Source organism: Oryctolagus cuniculus, chromosome 1 (genome assembly GCF_964237555.1).
Source record: "Oryctolagus cuniculus chromosome 1, mOryCun1.1, whole genome shotgun sequence".
Lineage (NCBI taxonomy): Eukaryota > Metazoa > Chordata > Mammalia > Lagomorpha > Leporidae > Oryctolagus > Oryctolagus cuniculus.
Genome location: NC_091432.1, coordinates 94,954,040 through 94,975,953, shown reverse-complemented (window position 1 = coordinate 94,975,953; position 21,914 = coordinate 94,954,040). Strand labels below are relative to the sequence as shown.

Here is a 21,914-nt window from a genome sequence, read left to right as displayed (position 1 = left end):
TTAAATTGCTGGGCTGTCAGAGTGTCTCCAGCAAAGGTCAGTCACTAGAATGTAGATGAGGAAAAGTTCTGAAAGATTTTCCAAAAGTTAATAGAAAATCATATTATGAAAACATTATGCATGGATTTCAAAAGCTTTCCATCAAAATAACTTACCTTTTAATTAAAATTCCCAGAAAAATTTTTAAATAACCTTATAAATTATACCAATATAAGGCTAGAATTTTGCCTAGCTATTAGCAAAAAAATAAAGTAAAAGGATTTGAAACTACTTGTAACAAAATAGTTAACATCATCACATTCATGAGGTCCAAAATGAACAGAAAATGAAAAATATTTTAATGAAAAAATTTGATTATATAACCCTCTTGTTTTTTGATTTACTTGTCTTAAGAAAAAGTCTAAAAAATGGCAAAGATATTCTCTAACACTCTTTTCAATATATATTCTCAATACCAAGGCAAAACTACAGTTCTACCATAGATACTATAATATCAGAAAGCAAAAGAATACCACAGATTATACTGAACAGCAATCCTTATCCTCAAAGCACCTAACATCTTAACCCCTTTCTGTAACACAAGTAAGAATCATATGTGAGGCTCTAATGTTTTTGAATGGTCTTCTATTTTTGATATCATCTTTCTCCTAAAGTCTTGATTCTACATTTTCTATCTTATTTATAAAAATGTCTTAAAAATATGATATAAAAATCACAAAGGCAATAATTACTTGGTCGAGGGAACTCTGGAGTTTGTGAGATTCTTTAAGTGATTCTTGAATAAGTGCGCTGCTTGCTTTTGTCTGATTCAAAGATTCAATCAAATCCTTATTTTCCAAAATATTGCCTTGAGATGTGGCAAGTGTCTGCAGGAAAAATGAACAATTATAAACATTATTACATGGTAAAATAGTCTATCAAAGAATATAAATATTAACTATCATTAATTTGATGATGTTGATGGGAACTTGTAACATTTTAGAAAAAGTTTAACATTTTATAATCTTATATCAAATATAGTACATTATTATAAGACACTATATCATAAAAGCATTGCATATTTTTTATTTTATCACTATGACAAAGATAACACTACTTAACAGTACAGATTAAATCATAACTGCATGCTTTTATGATTTTAAAATTTGAAGCATACAAAGAAACAATGCAGTACAAATAAAGTATTAGTTCAAAATACTTTTCTTAAACATTACTCCTTAAGATCTTGTTTTCTGAAAGATATCTTTTTACTACTTGAAGTTCTATTTTAAATCTAATGTGCCTTTGCAAACAATGAAAATACTCTGAAGACATTGCTAATTTTTGTTTATAAACACCATTATATGTATTTATTACAGAAAAGACGAATATGAAAAATATACACTTAATAACTAACTTTTACCTCTAAAAGAGATTCCTCAAGCTTGGCTAGCTGTATTTTCTTATCTTCTTCCTGTTGTAATAGTTTTGTTTTCTGTTCCTCTAGGTCAGGTTTCTCATGTTGAATGGTTAAAGCCAAAAGCTGATAAATAAGCAAAAAAAGGCTTAAGACTTAAAATAAAACAAAATTGTCCATATGCAGGTCTTGTGTTTAACCAAATATTATAAGCAAATATTATAAATAATATATAAGCAAGTTTTATGATACTGTGTAATCTAAATTGAAATTATCTTAAACACGAGACACCTTCACAATTATATATTACAAAGAAGAGAGAGAATGAACGCTTAATAAATAATGTGTTACAAATATAGTATATAAAAATAAGAGAACTATAAAAAAAACTACTTAACATGTCAACATGTAATAGATAATTCATTATGGCATAGCCAGTGACGCCACCACCTGCAATGCTGGCATCCCAAATGGGTGCCAGTTTGTGTCCTGGCTGCTCTACTTCAGATCCAGCTCCCTGATAATACAACTGGGAAAAGCAGGGGAAGATGGCCAAGAGCTTGGGGCCCTGGATCCATGTGGAAGACCTGGAAGAAGCTCTTGACTTCTGATTCAGCCTGGCCCAGCCCCAGAAGTTGCAGCAATTTAGGTAGTGAACCAGTGGATGGAAGATCAGTTCCCCTTTTCTCTATCTCTGTAATTCGTTCAAATAAAAAATTAATTAATTTGAGAGGCAATGAGGGGAGAAGGGAGGAAGGGAGGAAGAGAGGGAGAGAGAGAGAGAAAGAGAGAGAGGGCTCTCCCATCTGCTAATTTCCTTCAAAAATGCTCACAAAGGCTAAAACTAGAGTAGAGTGAAGTCAGGAGCTAGGAACTCAATCCAGGTCTCCCATTCGGTAACAGGAATTCAATTATTTCAACTATCACTTCTGCTTTCCAGGGTCTGGCTTAGCAGGAAGCTGGAGTTAGGAGCCAGAGCTGAGTATTGTTTCTCTCTCTCTCTCTGTAACTCTGCCTTTAAAATAAATAAAATAAATCTTTAAAAATATAGACCATTCTAAAATTATCTTAAATATATCTAAACTACGGAAGTTTTTTATTTAATGAAAAGTATTACAGATCAGACCTATTGTCATGTTTAATCCCAGTGAGAGTCAAGTTGGGAATTGATAATTTTTTTTTTTTTTTTTTTTTACAGAAGATCAGTTTAGTGTACATTAAGTAAAGATTTCAATCATTTGCACCCCCATAGAAACACAAAGTGAAATATACTGTTTGAGTACTCGTTATAGCATTAAGCCTCAGTGTACAGCACTTTAAGGACAGAGATCCTACATGAGGAGTAAGTGCACAGTGACTCCTGCCGTTGACTTCACAAATTGACACTCCTGTTTATGGCATCAGTAATCTCCCTATGCACCAGTTATGAGTTTCCAAGGCTATGGAAGCCCCCTGAGTTCTCCGACTCTTATCTTGTTTAGACACGGTCATAGTCAAAGTGGAGGTTCTCTCCTCCCTTCAGAGAAAGGCACCTCCCTCTTTGAAGACCTGTTCTTTCCACTGGGATCTCACTCACAGAGATCTTTTTGCCAGAGTGTCTTGGCTTTCCATGCCTGAAATACTCTCATGGGCTTTTCAGCCAGATCCGAGTGCCTTCAGGGCTGATTCTGAGGCCAGAGTGCTATTTAGGACATCCGCCATTCTATGAGTCTGCTGAGCATCTCACTTCCCATGCTGGACCACTTTCCCCTTTATCCATTCTATCGGTTGGTGTCAGCAGATACTAGACTTGCCCATGTGCTCCCCTTGACTCTCAGTCCTTTCATTATGATCAATTGTGAACTGAAATTGATCACCTGGAATAGCGAGATGGCATTGGCACATGACAATAGGTCTGATCTGATTTCATCATCATTTAAAAAAAATCATCTATTATTTTTCACTTTATGTTTCTGTGTGGGAGCAAACTGTTGAAATACTTACTTAAGGTATGCTAGGCTGATCTTCTGTATATTAAGATAATCGAAAATGAATCTTGACGTGAATGGAGGGGGAGAGGGAGTGGGAAGGGGGGGGTTGTGGGTGGGAGGGACGGTATGGGGGGGGAGCCATTGTAACACATGAGTCGTACTTTGGAAATTTATATTCATTAAATAAAAGATAAAAAAAAATAAAAAAAAAAAAAAAAAAAGACTAGGTTTATGTTTGGAGGCTGGCATTTACAAGTGGTTTGGATGGGTTTGAGTTTGAGCAAGTAAATTTAACCTCCTAATTTTCTCAACTTTGAGAGGAGAAGAATAATATATGACTAGCAGGAATACTCTGCATCATAAATGAGGAAACGCATGCTTTGTTTTGGACAGTTGGAATAATGTTACATGGATGAGATATGTATAATAGATGTATACAGATAGATGTGATCCATATGTGTGTGACTTTGTGTATAACAATTAAATTCAAGCAAACACTTTGGAAGCTAACAGGACTTCTTTATAAAATAAATTTTAATTAGCACAAATGTGTCCAACAGTGGGAAAGTAAAACTTTTGCTGCAAAATCATTAGGAAATAGAATGGGAAAATAGGATTTAACAAATTTCATTGATTTAATATGTTAAATATTTGGTCTTCTGAAATTAATTTTGTATATCTTCTCCCATAATAGTTCAAAGGAAGAGTATGTACAGGGTAAAGTGACATGGCTACATTCAGCTAAATTACCAAGCCTACTAAAGGAAAAAAAGAGTTGTCTAATTGAATTGTCATATGAAAAGCAAATGATATGAGGTTTGTCATTTTTTTGTTTATTGTTATATGCATATGTTTTTTATTTTATTTATTTTTAAATTTTATTTAATAAATATAAATTTCCAAAGTAAAAAAAAAAAAAAAAAAAAAAAAAAAAGAAAAGTATTACAGGTTTAAGAAATAAAAATATACCTCATTTAAAATACTATATAGGGATGAGTGTTTGGCATAATGATTAAGATACTGGTTAATATCTGTAGCCAAGGCTGGTGCTGTGGCATAGTAGGCTAAGCCTCTGCCTGTGGCACCAGCATCCGTTATGGATGCCAGTTTGTGTCCTGGCTACTCCTCTTCCAATCCAGCTTTCTGCCATGGCCTAGGAAAGCAGTAAAAGATGGCCCAAGTGCTTGGGGCCCTGCAACGGCTTGGGAGACATGAAGAAGCTCCTGACTCAGCCCAACTCCAGCAATTAGAGCCATTTGGGGAATGAACAAATAGATGGAAGACCTTTCTCTTTGTCCGTTCCTTTCTGTAATTCTACCTCTCAAACAAATAAATAAAATAATAATAAAAAGATATCTGTGTGGCACATTAGAATGCTTGGATTCAATATTCCTTTATGTCTACAGCTTTCTATTAATGCGGACACTGGGAGGCAGCAAAGATACTAAAGAAATTAGGTTCCTGCCACTGATTTGAGAGACCTGGACTGAGTTCTTTATTCCCAGCATTTGCAGAATGAATCAAAGGATGAGATCTTTTTCTGTCTGTTTGTGTGTGTGCCTCTTTCTCTTTTTGCCTCTCAAATAAATAAATAAATAATTTTAAGTAGTATGTCTTTATTCCTTTGGAAATAAGGAAATGTCTCATACTGCATCCATGTATGATTGTATAGAAAATGTAATGAGGATAAAGACTCACCAAACAAGCTCTATATTTCTGTTACCCATGTTCACATTACTACTTTCCAAAATCTATAGACATGGGGCTAGTGTTGTGGCAGAGCATGTTAAAGCCCTGGCTGCAGTGCTGGCATCCCACATGGACACCAGTTCGAGTCTTGGCTGTTTCACTTCTGATTCAGTTGCCTGTTACTGTGTCTAGGAAAGCAGTAAAGATGGCCCAAGTGCTTGAGTTCCTGCATGTGCATGGGCCACCCAAATGAAGCTCCTGGCTTCCAGCTTAGGCCTGGCCCAGCATGGGGCCATGGAAGCCATTGAGGCCATTTGGGGAGTGTATCAGTAAATCAAAGATCTCTTTCTCTCTCTGGCTCTCCCTCTCTACATCTCACTTTTAAATAAATAAATTATCTTAAAAAAAAAAAAAGATTTACAGACAGTGTAGATGAGAACTAACTGCTGATCAAAGTTATAAAACTAGTTTTATGTTTTGGCTTTCCTTTTCTACTTGCAAGATTGTGTGTGTGTGTGTGTGTGTGTGTGTGTGTGTGTGTGTATTTTTAATGATTTATTTATTTATTTGAAAGTCAGAGTTACACAAAGAGAAAAGGAGAGGCAGAGAGAGAGAGAGAGAAAGAGGTCTTCCATCCACTGATTCACTCCCCAACTGGCCGCAATGGCTGAAGCTACATCAGTCCGAAGCCAGGAGTCAGAAGCCTCCTCTGGGCCTCCCATATGAGTGTAGGGATGAACCTGGGATGGAGAAAAGGGAGCATAAGCCTCATTTCTTAGTGAAAGCTTTCCAAATGATCCAATAAAGGGAAACTTGCTTTAAGAAATACACACACGGGGCCAGTGCTGTGGCACAGCAGGTGAGGCTACTGCCTGCAGTGCCAGCATCCCATGTGGGCGCTGGTTCAAGTCCTGGATGCTCCACTTCTGATCCAGCTCTCTGCTAATGGCCTGGGTAAACAGTATAAGATGGTCCAAATGCTTGTGTCCCTGCACCCATTTGGGAGACCCAAATGAAGCTCCTGGCTCCTGGCTTCAGACTGATCCAGCTCCAGCCATTGTGGACTATTTGGAGAGTGAACCAGAGGATGAAGATGTTTCTCTCACTGTCCCTCTCTCTGTAACTTTGCCTCTCAAATAAATTTTTTTAAAAAATGAGATACCCCTACACAGCCCCTAAGTTGACTACAATTAAAAAGACAAGAGTTGATGAGGATGTGGAGAAAGTACAGCCCTCCTACATTGATTGTGGGGAAGTAAAATGGTACACCTGCTTTGAGAATGTTTGTCACTCAAATCGTTAAAGATCAAGTTGGCATGAGACCTAGTAATTCCACTAAAAAATGACACCGAGATGTATACTTTGACTCAGTAAATTCTATGATATATGAATTTTGTTAAACTACTTTAAAATGTTCATTTTAAAAAATAAAATAAAGAATGACATTGGCATAAAATATGCATATAATCCAAAATCTGCAAGAAAAATGTATTAATTTAGTTTTTGTTACATGGCTCCTTTCAGCAATTGTGGTAAAGATCTTTCAAGGAAAACAAACCAGTTTGCCAATTAACTGCCACATTTTGAATGACTGTTGCAATATTTTATTTATAAGAAGTATTATCAAGTAAATTAAAGACAATATTCATAATGATATTTTTGGTGTGTCATATGGTATAGCAAGAAAAATATTTTGAAAGAATCATTTTTAAAATTACAGTTGGGGGGCCAGCATTGTGGCACAGTCGGTTAACATCCTGGCCTGAAGCGCTGGCATCCTATATGGGCGCGGATTTGAAACCCGGCTGCTCCACTTCTGATCCAGCTCTCTGCTATGGCCTGGGAAAGCAGCAGAAGATGGCCCAAGTGCTTGGGACCCTGCACCTATGTGGAAGACCAAGAAGAAGTTCCTAGCTCCTAGCTTCAGATCAGCCCAGCACTGGACATTGCAGCCATTTGGGGAGTGAACCAAAAGATAGAAGACCTCTCTCTGTGCCTCCCTCTCTCTGTAACTACAGCTTTCAAATAAATAAAATAAACCTTAGAAAAAATAAAAAGAGGGAAAAAATGAGTAGAAGTTTGTATATGAAAGATCATTTTGAAATTCATGTAATAATTCTAAATTGTAATGAGCCATACAGAGATAAATTGAATTAAAATATACATATATTATAGAGGTAAAAAAAAAAGTTAGCTCAGGAAACAAACAACCTCAAGTAGTTTAATAACTCTAAAGTTCAGTTTTCAAAACTAAAAAAAATATAGCAGTCAATCTTAATCTTTATGTTCCATTCATCTCATGAATTCTACCATATATGACAGAAATAGACTATAAAATTAAGAGTTGTTTTAGAATAAATAATTTGATATTGGCATCAAATGTACAAGTCTAATACAGATGATAAATAAGCCTGAAAGTTTCACTTTAACTTGCAAGTATATTTTCAAAATCAAAAGTTTAAATACTAATCAGTTTAACAAAATATCTTCCCATTCAAAATGTCTAATAAGTATACAAAGTTACAAAAGATCATAACATAAATTATGATTCTCTCTATATACCTGTCCTCGTAGTCCACTTCTTGTTGTAGTAAAGTTAACCTCAGTAACAATGGAAGCTGCATCAGGTGGAATAAAGGGATTTGGGTTTCTCGTTGACAAAAAAAGACGGAATTCTTCATTGTAGTCAATAATTTTATCACCTATTTGTACCACATACCTTGGTCCTATTTAAGAAAAAAAACACAATTAGTTGTCTTGAGTCCTCTGTATTTTGTTACAATATTTTAGAGGTTTTTTTTTTTTTAATAGAGTCCAAAAGACAGTAAAAGACGATACAAGATACTATTAGCCAGAATGCTCTTTTAATCAGGATGTAGCACACAAGTATAAATAATGTTCACTAAGATGATCTTGGAATACTTGCAATCTATTATTTGACCATTAACAATATATTTCATATTTTGAATTTTGTAGAAATTGCTGATTATAGATAGCAAAAACAGAAACCTTCAATTGCATACTGTTCTGTATTTCTAAATCATGCATTAGTTTTTATTGTACTAGTAGTTAAGATATAATACAAAAAATCTAAATAAAAAAACTATAATTATCAACATATAAGAAATCACAAAGATATGCATTATCAAAAAGTAAAAAGGCAATTTACAGACTGGGATAAAATACTTAAAAATGATGTATCAATCACATAACAGGTAAAAACAAAAAATTTATAAAGAACTTATTCAACTCAATAGCAAACAACATGATTTTGGAAATGGGCTAAAGACCTGAATATGTATTTTCCCAAAGAAGACATAAAAGTAGTTGACAGTTACATGAAAAATTGTCAATATCACCATCAGCAAGGAAATAAAATCAAAACTACTGTAAAAAATTGCCTTTTATATAAAAGAAATAAAAAATGTATCCCAGGGTGCAAGGAGGGAAAGGGAATTGCTGGTAGAAATGTAATTTGGTTTATCCATTATGGAAAACAGGACAGATATTCCTAAAGAAATTAAACAGAAAACACAAATGACCAGGAATATTTCTCCAGATACAGGAAATAAAATCACTACTTTGTAAAGATATCTGAATTCCCATGTTCAGTGTAGCATTCTGAACAATAAGCAAACATCAACAACCTAAGTGTCCATCAACAGATAACTAAAGAAAATGTGTTATACCAGGGCATTTCAAAATTGTGATGGAAAATGGAACTGAAAAATGTTTATGTTGGTGTAATTTTTTTTTTAAATCCAACAAGATTAAGTCAAGTGCAAGATAAAACGATGTAGTAAATATAGTATGTATGAAACTGCTGCCTGAATAACATGGCTTACTGTTTTACAATATATGTTTTAAGTAGGAATATACTCTAGAAAATGATTTAAAATATAGTGTTGTAAGTAAATACATAAACTAGTCATTTACTAATGACTAAATATTTTCATCACTTATCTTGATTATCAAGGATTAAATACTGTACATAATTGTACTGATACCCTTTTATAACAAACCATGCAGTAGGTTTGTTGACATCAGTATCAATACAAACACATGAATAATGTGCTGCCTACAGTTTTAACAACTAGGATGTCACTAGGTGATCAGATTTTCTCAGCTCCATCACAATTTAGGGGCAGACTTTTGATTCAGCAGTTAATATGCCACTTGGGAAGCCCAATTCCCATCTTAGAATGCCTAGGTTCAAGGCCGCACTCTATAACTAATCTAGTGTCTTGCCAATGCACACTCTCAGAAGCAACAGGTGATGACTCAAGTACTTGCATCCCTACCATCCACAAGGGAGCTATAGATTGAGTTTCTGACTCTTGCCAGCTGTTGCAGGCATTTGGAGATGGACCAGTAGATGGAAAATCTCTCTTTGCATAGCTCTGCATAGCTCTCTTTCTCTTTCTCTCCCCCCTCACCTTCAAATAAAAAAAATAAAATTTATGAGACCACCATCTATATGCAGTCGATTATGGACAAAAGCATCATTATGTGATGCATAAATGTAATTGGGATTTTGCTAAATGAATAGATTTTAACTGCTCTTGACAGAAAAAAGAGGGATAACTATGTAATAAGATGGATATATTAATGCTTTGCTTCACTATAATGACCATTTTACTACCTCTATACATTCTGTAACATTTTAATGTATACCTTAAATATACACAATAAAATCTTAAAAAAAAGAAAATCAACAAAGTTGAAAGTAAAAGAACAGAAACCTAAAGACCATAAAATATTCCAAAAAGTTAGTATAAGTATTCTAATACCAGATTCTAACACCTGAGACACTTCTAGATATAAAGAAAGGCATTTCATAATTATTTTAAAAATTGAACAGGAAAATACCACCTTTCCAAATATGTAAGTAACCAATAACATAGCTTATGTATTTTATGGTGAACATTTATTTTCCTTCAGGGAGCCTGGAATTTTGCTACAAAATGGAGAATGTGTTTAAAACCTCTGGATACTTAGTGCTCAATGAGCTTCACTTGCAGACAATATTTCTCATGTGGTGGCACTAGTCACCACTTAGGCTAATTATGCATGTCTTATGTGACTCCACTGAAAGAGGACACTTGGAAGCTTGCACTTGGTTTAATTACTTTGGAAATCTTGAAAACAGGTACTCTCTGAAAACTGTCAAATATCTACTGTGAGCAAACAGATCTCGTTTCAATAATGGGTAAAGACTCTTAGAAGCTTGCACTTGGAACTACTGAATTCTTTAATTAGTATATACTAAGTTGATCTTCTGTATATAAAGATAAATAAAAATGAATCTTCATGAAGAATGGGATGCGAGAGGGAGCAGGAGATGGGATGGTTAGTGGATGGGAGGGCGGTTGGGGGGGGGGGGGCGGGGAATGCTATAATCCAGAAGTTGTACTTTTGAAATTTATATTTATTAAATAAAAGTTTTTAAAAAAGAAGTTTGCACTTGGTTTAATTACTTGGAAATTTTGAAAACAGGTACATTATGGAAACTGTCAAATATTTACCTTGAGCAACCAAATCTCGTCTCAATAATGGATAAAGAACAGGTTCTACACCATCCATCTCTTGTATAATAAGGGTTTTCCCAAAACGTACTGCCAACTCAAGAGCTGTGATAAAGTTACTATCCTAAGAGGATAAAAAGAATACATAATAAGTCCTTTATTGCTTCAATAATTACAAATGTCCTCATAGATGAAGATACTAACCAGAATATAAATACTTAGAAATTTAATGTGCATGTTAATAATTCAAATTATTCATAATTGTATTTCTAGCTATAAGTACTTGGTGATGAATTATTTGTTGAACCAATTATCTATAATATTTCACAATTTAAATGGACATATAAGAAAAATAATTGAACATTTTTGTGTGTGTGACTTAAAAAAACTCCACATAGTACAAGATGTAGCATTTCATGCATGTTTAAGTGCATAGTACCACATTGTTACCAATAAACACAATTTTGCATAACAGACCTCTTATATGACATTTCCATCTTATATGATAGGAGCTCTATATACATACACTGAATAGCAACTCTCCCATAACACAAAAAAATTTCTTCAATTTTCCACTATAATTATAAATTGTAGCAGAAATAGTATTTCAAATTCTATATGCAATAAGTTACTGAGGCATTACTAACCACTGTGTTATTTATATTTAGAATCAACCACTGAATATGGAGGGGGAAGCTCACATGATAAATCCCTGTGAACTGTTCTTGGTGGAACAGCCTTAAGAACTCTGAAAAGAACCTTTAGACAAAATTCTATAACCAGTCACAAATTTTGAGGCCTTCTAACTAAGGAAAGTCTAGTTTTAAAAATCATCCCATGCCGGCGCCATGGCTCATTCAGTTAATCCTCCGCCTGCGGCACCTGCATCACATATGGGCGCCAGGTTCTAGTCCTGGTTGCTCCTCTTGCAGTCCAACTCTCTGCTGTGGCTTGGGAGGGCAGTGGAGGATGGCCCAAGTGTTTGGGCTCTGCACCCACATGGGAGACCAGGAGGAAGCGCCTGGCTCCTGGCTTTGGATTGGCATAGCTCTCGCCATAGTGGCCATTTGGGGGGTGAAATAACAGAAGGAAGACCTTTCTCCCTGTCTCTCTCTCTCACTGTCTGTACTTCTACCTGTCAAATAAAAAAAATCACCCCAGATCTATTGATGTTTAAAATAATGTAAAATTTGGGATAACAGTTACTAAGATCTCATGCTATAAGTATAAATGAGATTAAATTATTTAATACTGTCTTATTTATAACTATTTTTATCCCAAACAAATGAGGTGGATCTCCTCAGTTTACTAAATGAGGCAGATATCTTCACTTTACAAGAAAAGTTAGTTTGTGAGGTAATTTTTGAAAAAATTGTAGAGTAACTATAAAAAAAATTTTCTTCCACAATTCCATCTTGGGCCCTTTCTTCTCTTTTCCTTTATTTTTTAATATGTATTTATTTATTTGAAAGGTAGAGTTACATTGAGAAAGAGATGGAGCTTCCACCTGCTGGTTCACACCCCAAATGGCCACAATAACTGGTTGGACCAGCCCGAAGCTAGGAGCTTGGAACTCCATCTGGGTCTCCCACATGGGTGGCAGGAACCTACGAAACTGGGCCATTTTCTGCTGCTTTCCCAGATGTACTAACAGGGAGCTGGATCAGAAGTGGAGCTGCCAGAACCTAAACCAGTGCTCATATGAGATCCAGAATTCTAGGTGGTGGCTTAACCGCTGTACCACAACGTGGGCTTCCATCAATGAAAATTAAAATTAATCATACACTAGGTCTTCCAAAAAAAAAAAAAAAACCTGACCACAAATAAATTCTGTAATAAGATAAGTATGACAGTGAGAACTCACTATCAAAAATATTATGATTACATATCATCAACCAATATTTGAAATCTTGGGACACATTAAAGATACTGCCATCAAGTTATACAAATAGAAAATTATGGAAGGCATTTACAGAAATCATAAATATGTTAAAAGCCAGAGGCCTTTTTTGATTCTCCAAGATGTGATTCTTACTTCTATAGCATGCTGTATTTGTGTCATAAATCACAGTTTAGTGTAAATGCTTATGTAATTATCTCTCTAACCTACTAGACTGCCATCTTCATAAGGGCAGGGGCTATGATTACCTTACTCACTATTTAATTCCAAGACCCTGGCCGGAGCCATGGCTAACTAGGCTAATCCTCCACCTGTGCCACCGGCACCCCAGGTTCTAGTTCCGGTTGAGGCGCTGGGTACTAGTCCCAGTTGCTCCTCTTCCAGTAAGCTCTCTGCTGTGGCCTGGGAAGGCAGTGGAGGATGGCCCAAGTGCTTGGGCCCTGCACCCGCATGGGAGACCAGGAGGAAGCACCTGGCTCCTGGCTTCGGATCGGTGCTGGCCATAGCAGCCATTTGGGGAGTGAACCAATGGAAGGAAGACCTTTCTCTCTGTCTCTCTCGCTCACTGTCTAACTCTGCCTGTCAAAAATAAATAAATAATAAAAAAAGACCTTATTTAGATAAATACCCAGTACCAAATAAAATTTTAACCCTTTTTAAAAAATTAGAAAACTGAAGTGAAGAGAGTTACATTCCTTCTCCAGTTCCAATCCCAGCTAAGGTATGGGGCTCAGTCTTGAATCTGTATTTTCTAATTATAGCTCCAAAGTCCTTTTCACTATAAAATGCCATCCCTACTTGGTATCTAAATTATTAATAATATTTACCTGCTGATTAATAACTTCCAAACGTGAATCTTTCAAATGTATCTTTAACCACTCTGTAGCTTGGGAAGAAGGATCTATAAGAAATGGGCACACTCGACTCTTAATAGAAGAAAAAAAAAAAGGAAATTATAAGCTTTCATTCAAATCAAGAGTTTCCTACAAATCATGAATCACTAAACCAGCTTTTCTCTCAAGCTTCAGTGAACCAAATATACAATTACAAGGAAGAAACAAAAGGTACAGTTTCAAGCTGCACCAGAATTGCTAAATTGCTATTTATTGCTAAATTTTCAGTGACCAGGAATTAATATTAGGTAATTAAATTTACAACAGTTAAAGTGAGCCTAGTCTTATCTACATATCTCACAGTAACACAGAAAACTTATATTAAAAACACACTGAAGAGTTCTAATTCCATGCTGTTGTCACTTATTCCACTCTTTTTGATCTGTAAAATGCACAACGTATTCTCTAACTTCATATACTTTGACTAGATAAAAAAAAAATAAGCCTTATAAAAGAAGTATAACTAGTCAGAAAAATACTACTGATATGATTTTCAATCTAATTGTTTACATTTTAACACATTAGTTCTTTCAAAGCAGAACATATATCTAATATTACAAAAGATGTATCTTAAAAAATTACATAGATTGCAGGTTATGGTATAATGAACTTAGAAACTAAATTCACTACAGAATGTCCTATATGAATTACACTCTAAGAAGTTAGAAAACAGTGTGCATGCCTACATACAACGGCACTTAGCAAATGAAAGGTCAATTATACATGTATAAAATATATATCATATATTGTTACTTAATAAATCAGATTTAAACATCAGTTGATCTGATTTTTTAAATTTCCTATTTATTTGAAAAAATGTATTGAAATTATGTGCTACAGGGATGATGACAGAACACACATGAAAATCAAAGTAGAAGTGGGGTATAACTGAATATAACACATGTAATCTCAGTGGCACAGTAAGAGGGAAAAGTTGATGGTGGAAACTATCTGCCCTGCAAGCCAATGGCTCTTTATCATGAATGTTCTTTAGAATTGTTAGCACACAGTGATAATAAAGAGATGACTGGGTTTAAAGCAGCCTTATTATTGTTTTAAAATGCTCAACAGACAAAGCACCATTTTTTGCTTTCATCTAGTGTAGATTATTCGCTCCATACCTTCCCCTATGTTACACCACTGTATGATTTTCATCCAGCATTTATTTTGGAGGTTACAACTGATGCTCTATCATACCAAATGTACTATTCCTAGCAAAATGGGTTTAGTAAACAGCCTCTTAAATGTTACTATGGTGGTGCATCTAGGTTTTAAACATAATTAAAGCCAGCATTCAATACCAAACATCTCTCTAATCATGAAAGTAATTACAATATATTTTTAAAACTCCTTACCCATGATGTCAAACCAATGATCTGATGCATTTAAATAAAAAAGAAGATAATGTTTCAAAATATCATGTAAAGAAAATATGCTTAACAATTTCAAAAGGTACTTACAAGCTTGTTTTCACTGTATCCATACTTCTCCAGAAGGATTTATACAAAATTTCTAAGGAATATTTTATCTCCACATTCCACAATTAAGTATAGTTAAATTCTGCATTTAATAAATTATAATGCATCCCAAATCATGGAGCATTTACTCATTCATTCTCAGACTCACACATTCATTTATTTATCTAACATATGTTAGATAACAACTATAATAAGACAGTATAAACAACCATAATAAGATAGCATAAGGGGTGCAGAAATTAATAAGATACATTCCCTTACCCTCCATAACTTCACATTCAATAAAGAAGCAAAATGAAAATTCCATCATCAAAACGTACACAGATGGTACAGAAGGATGACAGTTGAGTTGAGATAAGTTTCTAGGAAACTATTCCAGTCAAGCTAAACTAAAAAGATTAGCTAGCTAAAGAAAAGAAACAAAAGCATTCTAAGCAGTAACAACAGCATGATGGAGAGAAGAATAAAAAAGCCTAGATTATTAGGAAAACTCAGTACTTTGGTATAGCTGGAATGTAAGCGTGAATAAATATGATCCATATATGATGGCAGGAGTAATCTGAAATGAGCCTGATTATGAAATTTTTCTGCCATGTCTAAGGATAGTGAAATTTTTAATCTTCAAGCAATGGTAAGTCACTGAAATATATAACTGAAGCAATATTATAACCAGATTAATGATTTAGTAAGATCTCACCAATATCAGTAAAGAAACTGGTACTGGGAAATGGGATCATATGGTATAATAATGTATTTATCCAGGTACAAAATGATGAAAAGTATAAATGAAGCTACTGACATGGATGAATTCATGAGACATTTGCGAAATAGATTTGACAGCATTAGATGAATAATTAACTAATTGAAAAATAAAAGAGACCGTGAGAATGACTCACAGATTTGTAGCTTGCACTGCTAGGCCAAGACTGATGTCTCTATTGGTAGGAATTAGAAGACGAGCAGATTACAGAGAGTGGAAGAGTGGAAGAGGTAGGAGAAAAAAAATGTTGTTTAGGGAAGAGCTATCTTACCTGCTCTGCATGCCCCACTCAAGGTATTTCTGAAAGGGTTATCAATCACCCAGCACTGCACCCAAGGAATGAGCAGGTGACTCAAGCTAATCAATCAGGATCCTATCATAAGATTGATACATAGGCTGACAGCATTCAGGGAGGGGGAGCTGACACATCTTTTGTGTGGAAACAAACTCTGCTGATGGTGATGATGGAGGTATCAAAGGGCTTTGTCAATGGAAAGTTAAGAGAAACCTATCTGAGAATAAATTTGTCTCTTAAAATAGAAAATTTCTGGTTGTAGCATTTGAATTCTAAAGCTAGCCTCAACCTTTCTGCACATCTCAATTAATTAAAAACATAAGTGTTTTAATTCCTTTTTATATTTGTTATTTTACTTATTTAGCTTAAATGTTCTATAATTGACAATGGAAAGATTTTTGATTAAAAAAAAAGGAATTTAGGTAAAAGCAGATACCACTTGATCTAGAAAGCGCAAGATAAAAATATATAACAGGTAGATGGAACTGTAAATAAGGAGTCAGGAAAGATCAAAGGCTAGAAATATAAAATATCTATTTTAATTTTTCTCTCTTTAGGGCAGGAAGAGTTTCAGCAGGGGATATTTTGGGGTTTGGGTATTTTTTTTTCCTTCTGAAAGGCAGAAAGAGAGAGATTTTCCATTCCATGGCTCATTCCTCAAATATCCATAAGAGACAAGGCTGGGCCAAGCTGAAGCTATGGGCTACCGTGTGGTTGGCAGGGTTCCAAGTACTTTAGGCCATAAACCACTGTCTCCCAAACATAATAACAGCCTGAAACTGGATTGGAAGTGGAGTAGCTGGAACCCAAACCAACACTCTGATTTCCCACAAGAAGCTTTTTTTTTTTTTTTTCTTTTGACAGGCAGAGTGGACAGTGAGAGAGAGAGACAGAGAGAAAGGTCTTCCTTTGCGGTTAGTTCACCCTCCAATGGCTGCCGCGGCTGGCGCGCTGCGGCCAGCGCACCGCGCTGATCCGATGGCAGGAGCCAGGTACTCATCCTGGTCTCCCATGGGGTGCAGGGCCCAACTACTTGGGCCACCCTCCACTGCACTCCCTGACCACAGCAGAGAGCTGTCCTGGAAGAGGGGCAACCGCGACAGAATCCGGCGCCCCGACCGGGACTAGAACCCGGTGTGCTGGCGCCGCTAGGCGGAGGATTAGCCTAGTGAGCCGCGGCACCAGCCTCCCACCAGAAGCTTTACTGGTGGTTGTACCGTAACACCTACCCCAGGGGATATTTTTGAGAGAGATGATTTTTATAACATCTAGGACATTCTAAAATTTTCTTTCTATTTTTAATACCTATAAATGAGATCAAACGCATTTTATTAGGATTAGCCTAGTGAGCCCCGGCGCTGGCCATCAAATGCATTTTATAAACAAAACTAAAGTCTAGCTCTTGATTAGCCAAGAAGAAATACATTAACAGAAATAATATAAAATAAATAAAGTGTTTACATATATACACACAAATATACATAAACATATTTAGTTAGAAACAATTTTCAAGCACAGGGTGAGGATAACTGCCTGCATTTAATCCTGTCTATACCACCACCTAATGGCTGTTTGATGTTGGATAAATGACCTTAATTTCTTCTGTGCCTCAATTTCCTTACCTACAAAAGGAATGATATATGTACCTACTGGATTAGGTTGATGTGAGAATTATAAGAGTTAAATGTTAAAAGTGTATTATCTAAATTAAAATGATCAGTAACAGTCATTAAAAACCATTACCAGTGACAGTCTGTGTGAAGGGAAAAAACCCTGCAAATGGCTATTAAGTTGAAACTGTTGTTTTTGATACAAATGAGATATTCAGAAAGCTCACAGGGAAAAATGCCTCATCTTTTTTTAAGTATAAGAAACTACCTTCAGTGGTGTCTAGATTTCTATGAAGAATGATGATACAGTTTGGATTAAGTTATTTTGGACTGGATTTAACAGTGCTTTCTATCAGATCTTCCAAAACATCTGTCCAGCATGGCATCCTGTGAAAGTTATTTTCTCGGCAGACATTCTTATAGAGTATTGTCTTTAAAATGAGATTGTCTCTTCTATATTGAAAGCATTTATATGTTTTCTAATTTAAAAATTAATATTTTATTATAGATATTGTGCAATAAAGCTGAAGTAGAATGTGTGGTGTGGTTTTGCAAATGCTTTAACAGCTGATAAAATTTTCCATTTGTAAAACGAATATATTGTACTGGTACAAAATCATCTTAAATTATATTTTAAAAAGCTAAAAAAACTGTATTATCTATATCATCTTAAATAATATATGCATGACATATTTATTGCTTTTATTTGGAAATTGAAGAATTTCTTTGCATGTGATTTATGTTTAGAACTTCATATTCTTAGACTAATATCAAATAGTGTGACTTTCCCAAGTTTATACCAAACAGCAGGAAGGAAAAAAATATCAAAAATTTAGAACTATTTAATTTGAGATTGACCTTTTCATGAACAATACAACACAAATACCTAGTAGATAACAAAAAATGTACATAAATTCTAAAATTTAAATCAGTTATTGTTTCCATCTTTTTTCTGGATATTTTCACTTCTCTTTCCCCATAGTTTCTAACAGCCTTATTACTCTCCATTATCCACTGAGTTGCCCAATTAAAAAAAATTTGTAATTTATTGCCAACCCAGGCCACAGGCCACTTTTTTTTTTTCCCATGTTGCTAAGACATAGATCATATAAGCTTTCTGCTAACATAATAAAATGAATTCTTGGTATGAGGCTAATGGTAGATAAAAATTTTACTATTTCTTCTCCCAGATAATGCTTGTACTTCAACAGCTAGTTTTATCTAAATATAAGAATTGTAAGCAAGCTTGTTAGACCATTAAAGGAATATTTTTATATACAAAATCTTTTTTCTACCTTCAATAAAATTGTTGAAAAGCCACAAGCCTTGATATATATCTTTGCTGAATCAAAAATACATCTTATTTATCAAGCCTAGGCATCTTTTCCAAGAATACTTCTCAGAAACCCCACTAGTATATACAAGTAACTGTAGAGGGATGTTAATGAGTAGATGTCAGAGACGTCCTATTTACCCTCCTAACTATGTTATTTCATATCGAGTTTCCCTTGAATTAAAAATAATCATAAATACATTTCAACAAAATAATCAATCACCTCAAGAAATTTTTCATAGTGGTTACTGTTTTGTCATATAAGTGCACATAAATACCTAAAAAAACTTGGGAATATTAAGTATAAAATAAATCTGACTTTATTATTAAAATTTACCTCAAAGGCAATTTCCCCATATTTATATGAAAGACAATTCAGAAAATACAGAATTAAGTATTTTCAACTATCAGTAAAAAATAATTATTCTGCAATATTTTTCTTCTAAAAGATATCCCTTTGATCTGGCTAAAAGGTCCATGAGAGTCTCACAGGCATGGGAAGCCATGACACGGTGGCAAAAAACAGTCTAAATGAAAGATCCTGGTGAACAAGACCCCAGCAGAAGGAACAGGCCAACAAGGAGGGAGGCACCTTTCTCTGAAGGGAGGAAGGAACCTCCACTGTGATATGGCCTTGACTAAACAAGTTCAGAGTTGGTGAACTCAAGGGGCTTCCATAGCCTATACAGCTCATAGCAAGAGTCTCGGGTGATTGCTGATGTCATACATAAGAGTGCCAATTGTTAAATCAACAACGGGAGTCACTGGGTATAGGCTCCCCACATAGGATCTCTGTCCTTAATGTGTTTTACTATGAAACTTAAAAACAACACTACTAGTTGAACAATGCCCTATACCTTGTGCGGTTGTGTGAGTGCAGCCTGTTGAAATCCTTGCTTAGTGTATACTAAGTTGATCTTCTGTATATGAAGGTAACTGAAAATGAAACTTGATGAAGGGTGGGATGGGAGAGGGAGTGGGAGGGGGAGGACCACGGGAGGGAGGGAGGTTGAGTGGGGGCCACAACAATACAAAAGTTGCACTTTGTAAATTCACATTTACTAAATAAAAAAAAATAAATAAAAGATATCCCTTTGGTTTCTTCGGACTACAAAGAGAATTCCTAAATTATTATTTTTTTTAATCTGCTAACAACAGTTTTCTTGGATTACTTAAACAAGTAGAAGAGATAATTATAAAATCTTGGGGAAAGAATAACAAATATAATGAAAAAGTATTTAAGTTAGTATAATGCAATGAATTTAGTACTTACAAATGTGTAATTCCAGTTTCAAAATAATGATAAGAACTATCTAAATGGTAAATTAAAAAACAGGCCAAATCAAATTAAAAGAAGGGAAAACTATTCAACTTCTTTACTGGTAAGATACCAACGTAACAAGCCAAAGTAAAATCAGCTTGGAATAAATTATTCAAAAATGAATAGGACCCAAAACATGAGTCATATATTACTGTTAATATTTCCTAAAGAGAAACATTAACATTCATGCTTTTTTTGAGACTACAGGATTAATAAATAAGGAAAGGGTGTGTTGGTGGGAAGGGATAAGTGTTACAAAGAAAGTAAAAACACTTTTATTTCTAGGTAAAAGCTATTGAGATAGAAGGAACAGAAAAAAATTTACATTAGCGAGGGAGGGAAAATGTCTTTCAAGTTCCTATCACAAAGGCAAGCCAAGTTAATAATAAAAATCAAGCTAATAATCTGTTGGGTAGATGGCTTTGAAGTTGATGTTCCCATTCATGGCCAATAAGATTACTGATCAACTTTAACCAACGCCACTTGGAATATGTATACTATGTGAAAGAACAAATTTCCCAAATATGCACATGGCCATCTCTAACAAAATGTATCTTCACTTTCTATAATGTTTTCAAAAAAAGAAAACAAAAAGATAAAATTTATAAAGTCATACACTTCAATGAAGGAAATATGCAAACCAATGAATCAGGTATTCCTAAAACATTTCTATTGAAGAAGTTTAATTGGGAATATTTTGGCAGCAGAATAATATCAATTTAATTTATACTTTTATAACAAGAAAAAATTGATTACTAAAATTATACATTTGCTAACAAAATCATAAACTGAGTTTCATTAACAAAATCTTTCTACTTTTATGTAACCACCAAAACAATCATTATGAAAGCCCAAGAATTCAAAGAATATATTTCTTGTAGGAAGCCTGAAAAGAAAACATTTTTAATGAGAAAATTAAAATAGAATAATTACCTGCAATATAACAAGAGCATTTTCTATAGAGAGGTCATCTGATGGTAGGCCTTCACTCTTCCAAATTAACTGTTCACTTTCAGTGCAAAGAAATTTCCTCAGATCAAATTCTAAAAAGTTAGATACCAATAATACTTCACTACAATAATCTTATACCAGATAAAGAGAAGGGAAAAAAGGTAAAATCACTAAAAAAAAGGCCTATGAAATCTTTAATTTGAAATCCATTTTTCTATATTTAACACCTGAACCCAAACGGAAAAAAGCAATTTTTTTTAAAAGTGAAGAGGAATAGAACTCAGCTAAATAGTTTAATAATTTGGTAAAAACACAAAATAAAAATGAAATTTTGGAGATTCTATAGCTCATCTTACAATATAAAATTATTGAGAAAAAATAAAATGCTTAATTGCATTCATGCAGTATCAAAAATAATTCCAAGGTCTCAGTTTCTTAAAGTGGTTTAGGAGAAGAATCACAATTAAACAACTAACAAAAATATGTGGAATTTGGGGGTGGTGCTGTACCATAGAGGGTAAAACCGCCACCTGCAGTGCTGGCATCCCTTATGGGCACGTTTGGTGCCAGCTACTCTACTTCAGATCCAGTTCTCTGCTATGGCCTGGGAAAGCAGTAGAAGATGGTCCAAGTCCTTGGGTCCCTGCACCCGCGTGGAAGACCTAGAAGAAGCTCCTGGCTCCTGGATTCAGATCAGCCCAGCTCCAGCCATCGTGGCCATCTGAGGAGTGAAGCAGCAGATGGAAGACCTCTCTCTCACTCCCTCCCTTCCCCTCTCCGTATCTCTCTCTCT

General features: G+C 34.8%; 1 protein-coding gene across 5 annotated transcripts in view; it reads right to left on the bottom strand.

The window, feature by feature from the left end:
* Nucleotides 1-21,914, bottom strand: part of DYNC2H1 (dynein cytoplasmic 2 heavy chain 1) — a 367,303-nt gene that overhangs the window by 193,806 nt on the left and 151,583 nt on the right. For 4 of the 5 annotated variants that reach the window (XM_051820199.2, XM_051820207.2, XM_051820213.2 and 1 more), the window contains 7 exons: nt 21,104-21,213; nt 14,729-14,749; nt 13,308-13,406; nt 10,581-10,704; nt 7,618-7,781; nt 1,403-1,522; nt 732-866 (listed from right to left, as the gene is read on the bottom strand). In XM_051820199.2, coding sequence (XP_051676159.2) covers nt 732-866; nt 1,403-1,522; nt 7,618-7,781; nt 10,581-10,704; nt 13,308-13,406; nt 14,729-14,749; nt 21,104-21,213 — 773 coding nt within the window. The remainder of the gene's footprint in view (nt 1-731; nt 867-1,402; nt 1,523-7,617; nt 7,782-10,580; nt 10,705-13,307; nt 13,407-14,728; nt 14,750-21,103; nt 21,214-21,914) is intronic. The other variant, XM_002708539.5, reaches the window with a different exon arrangement.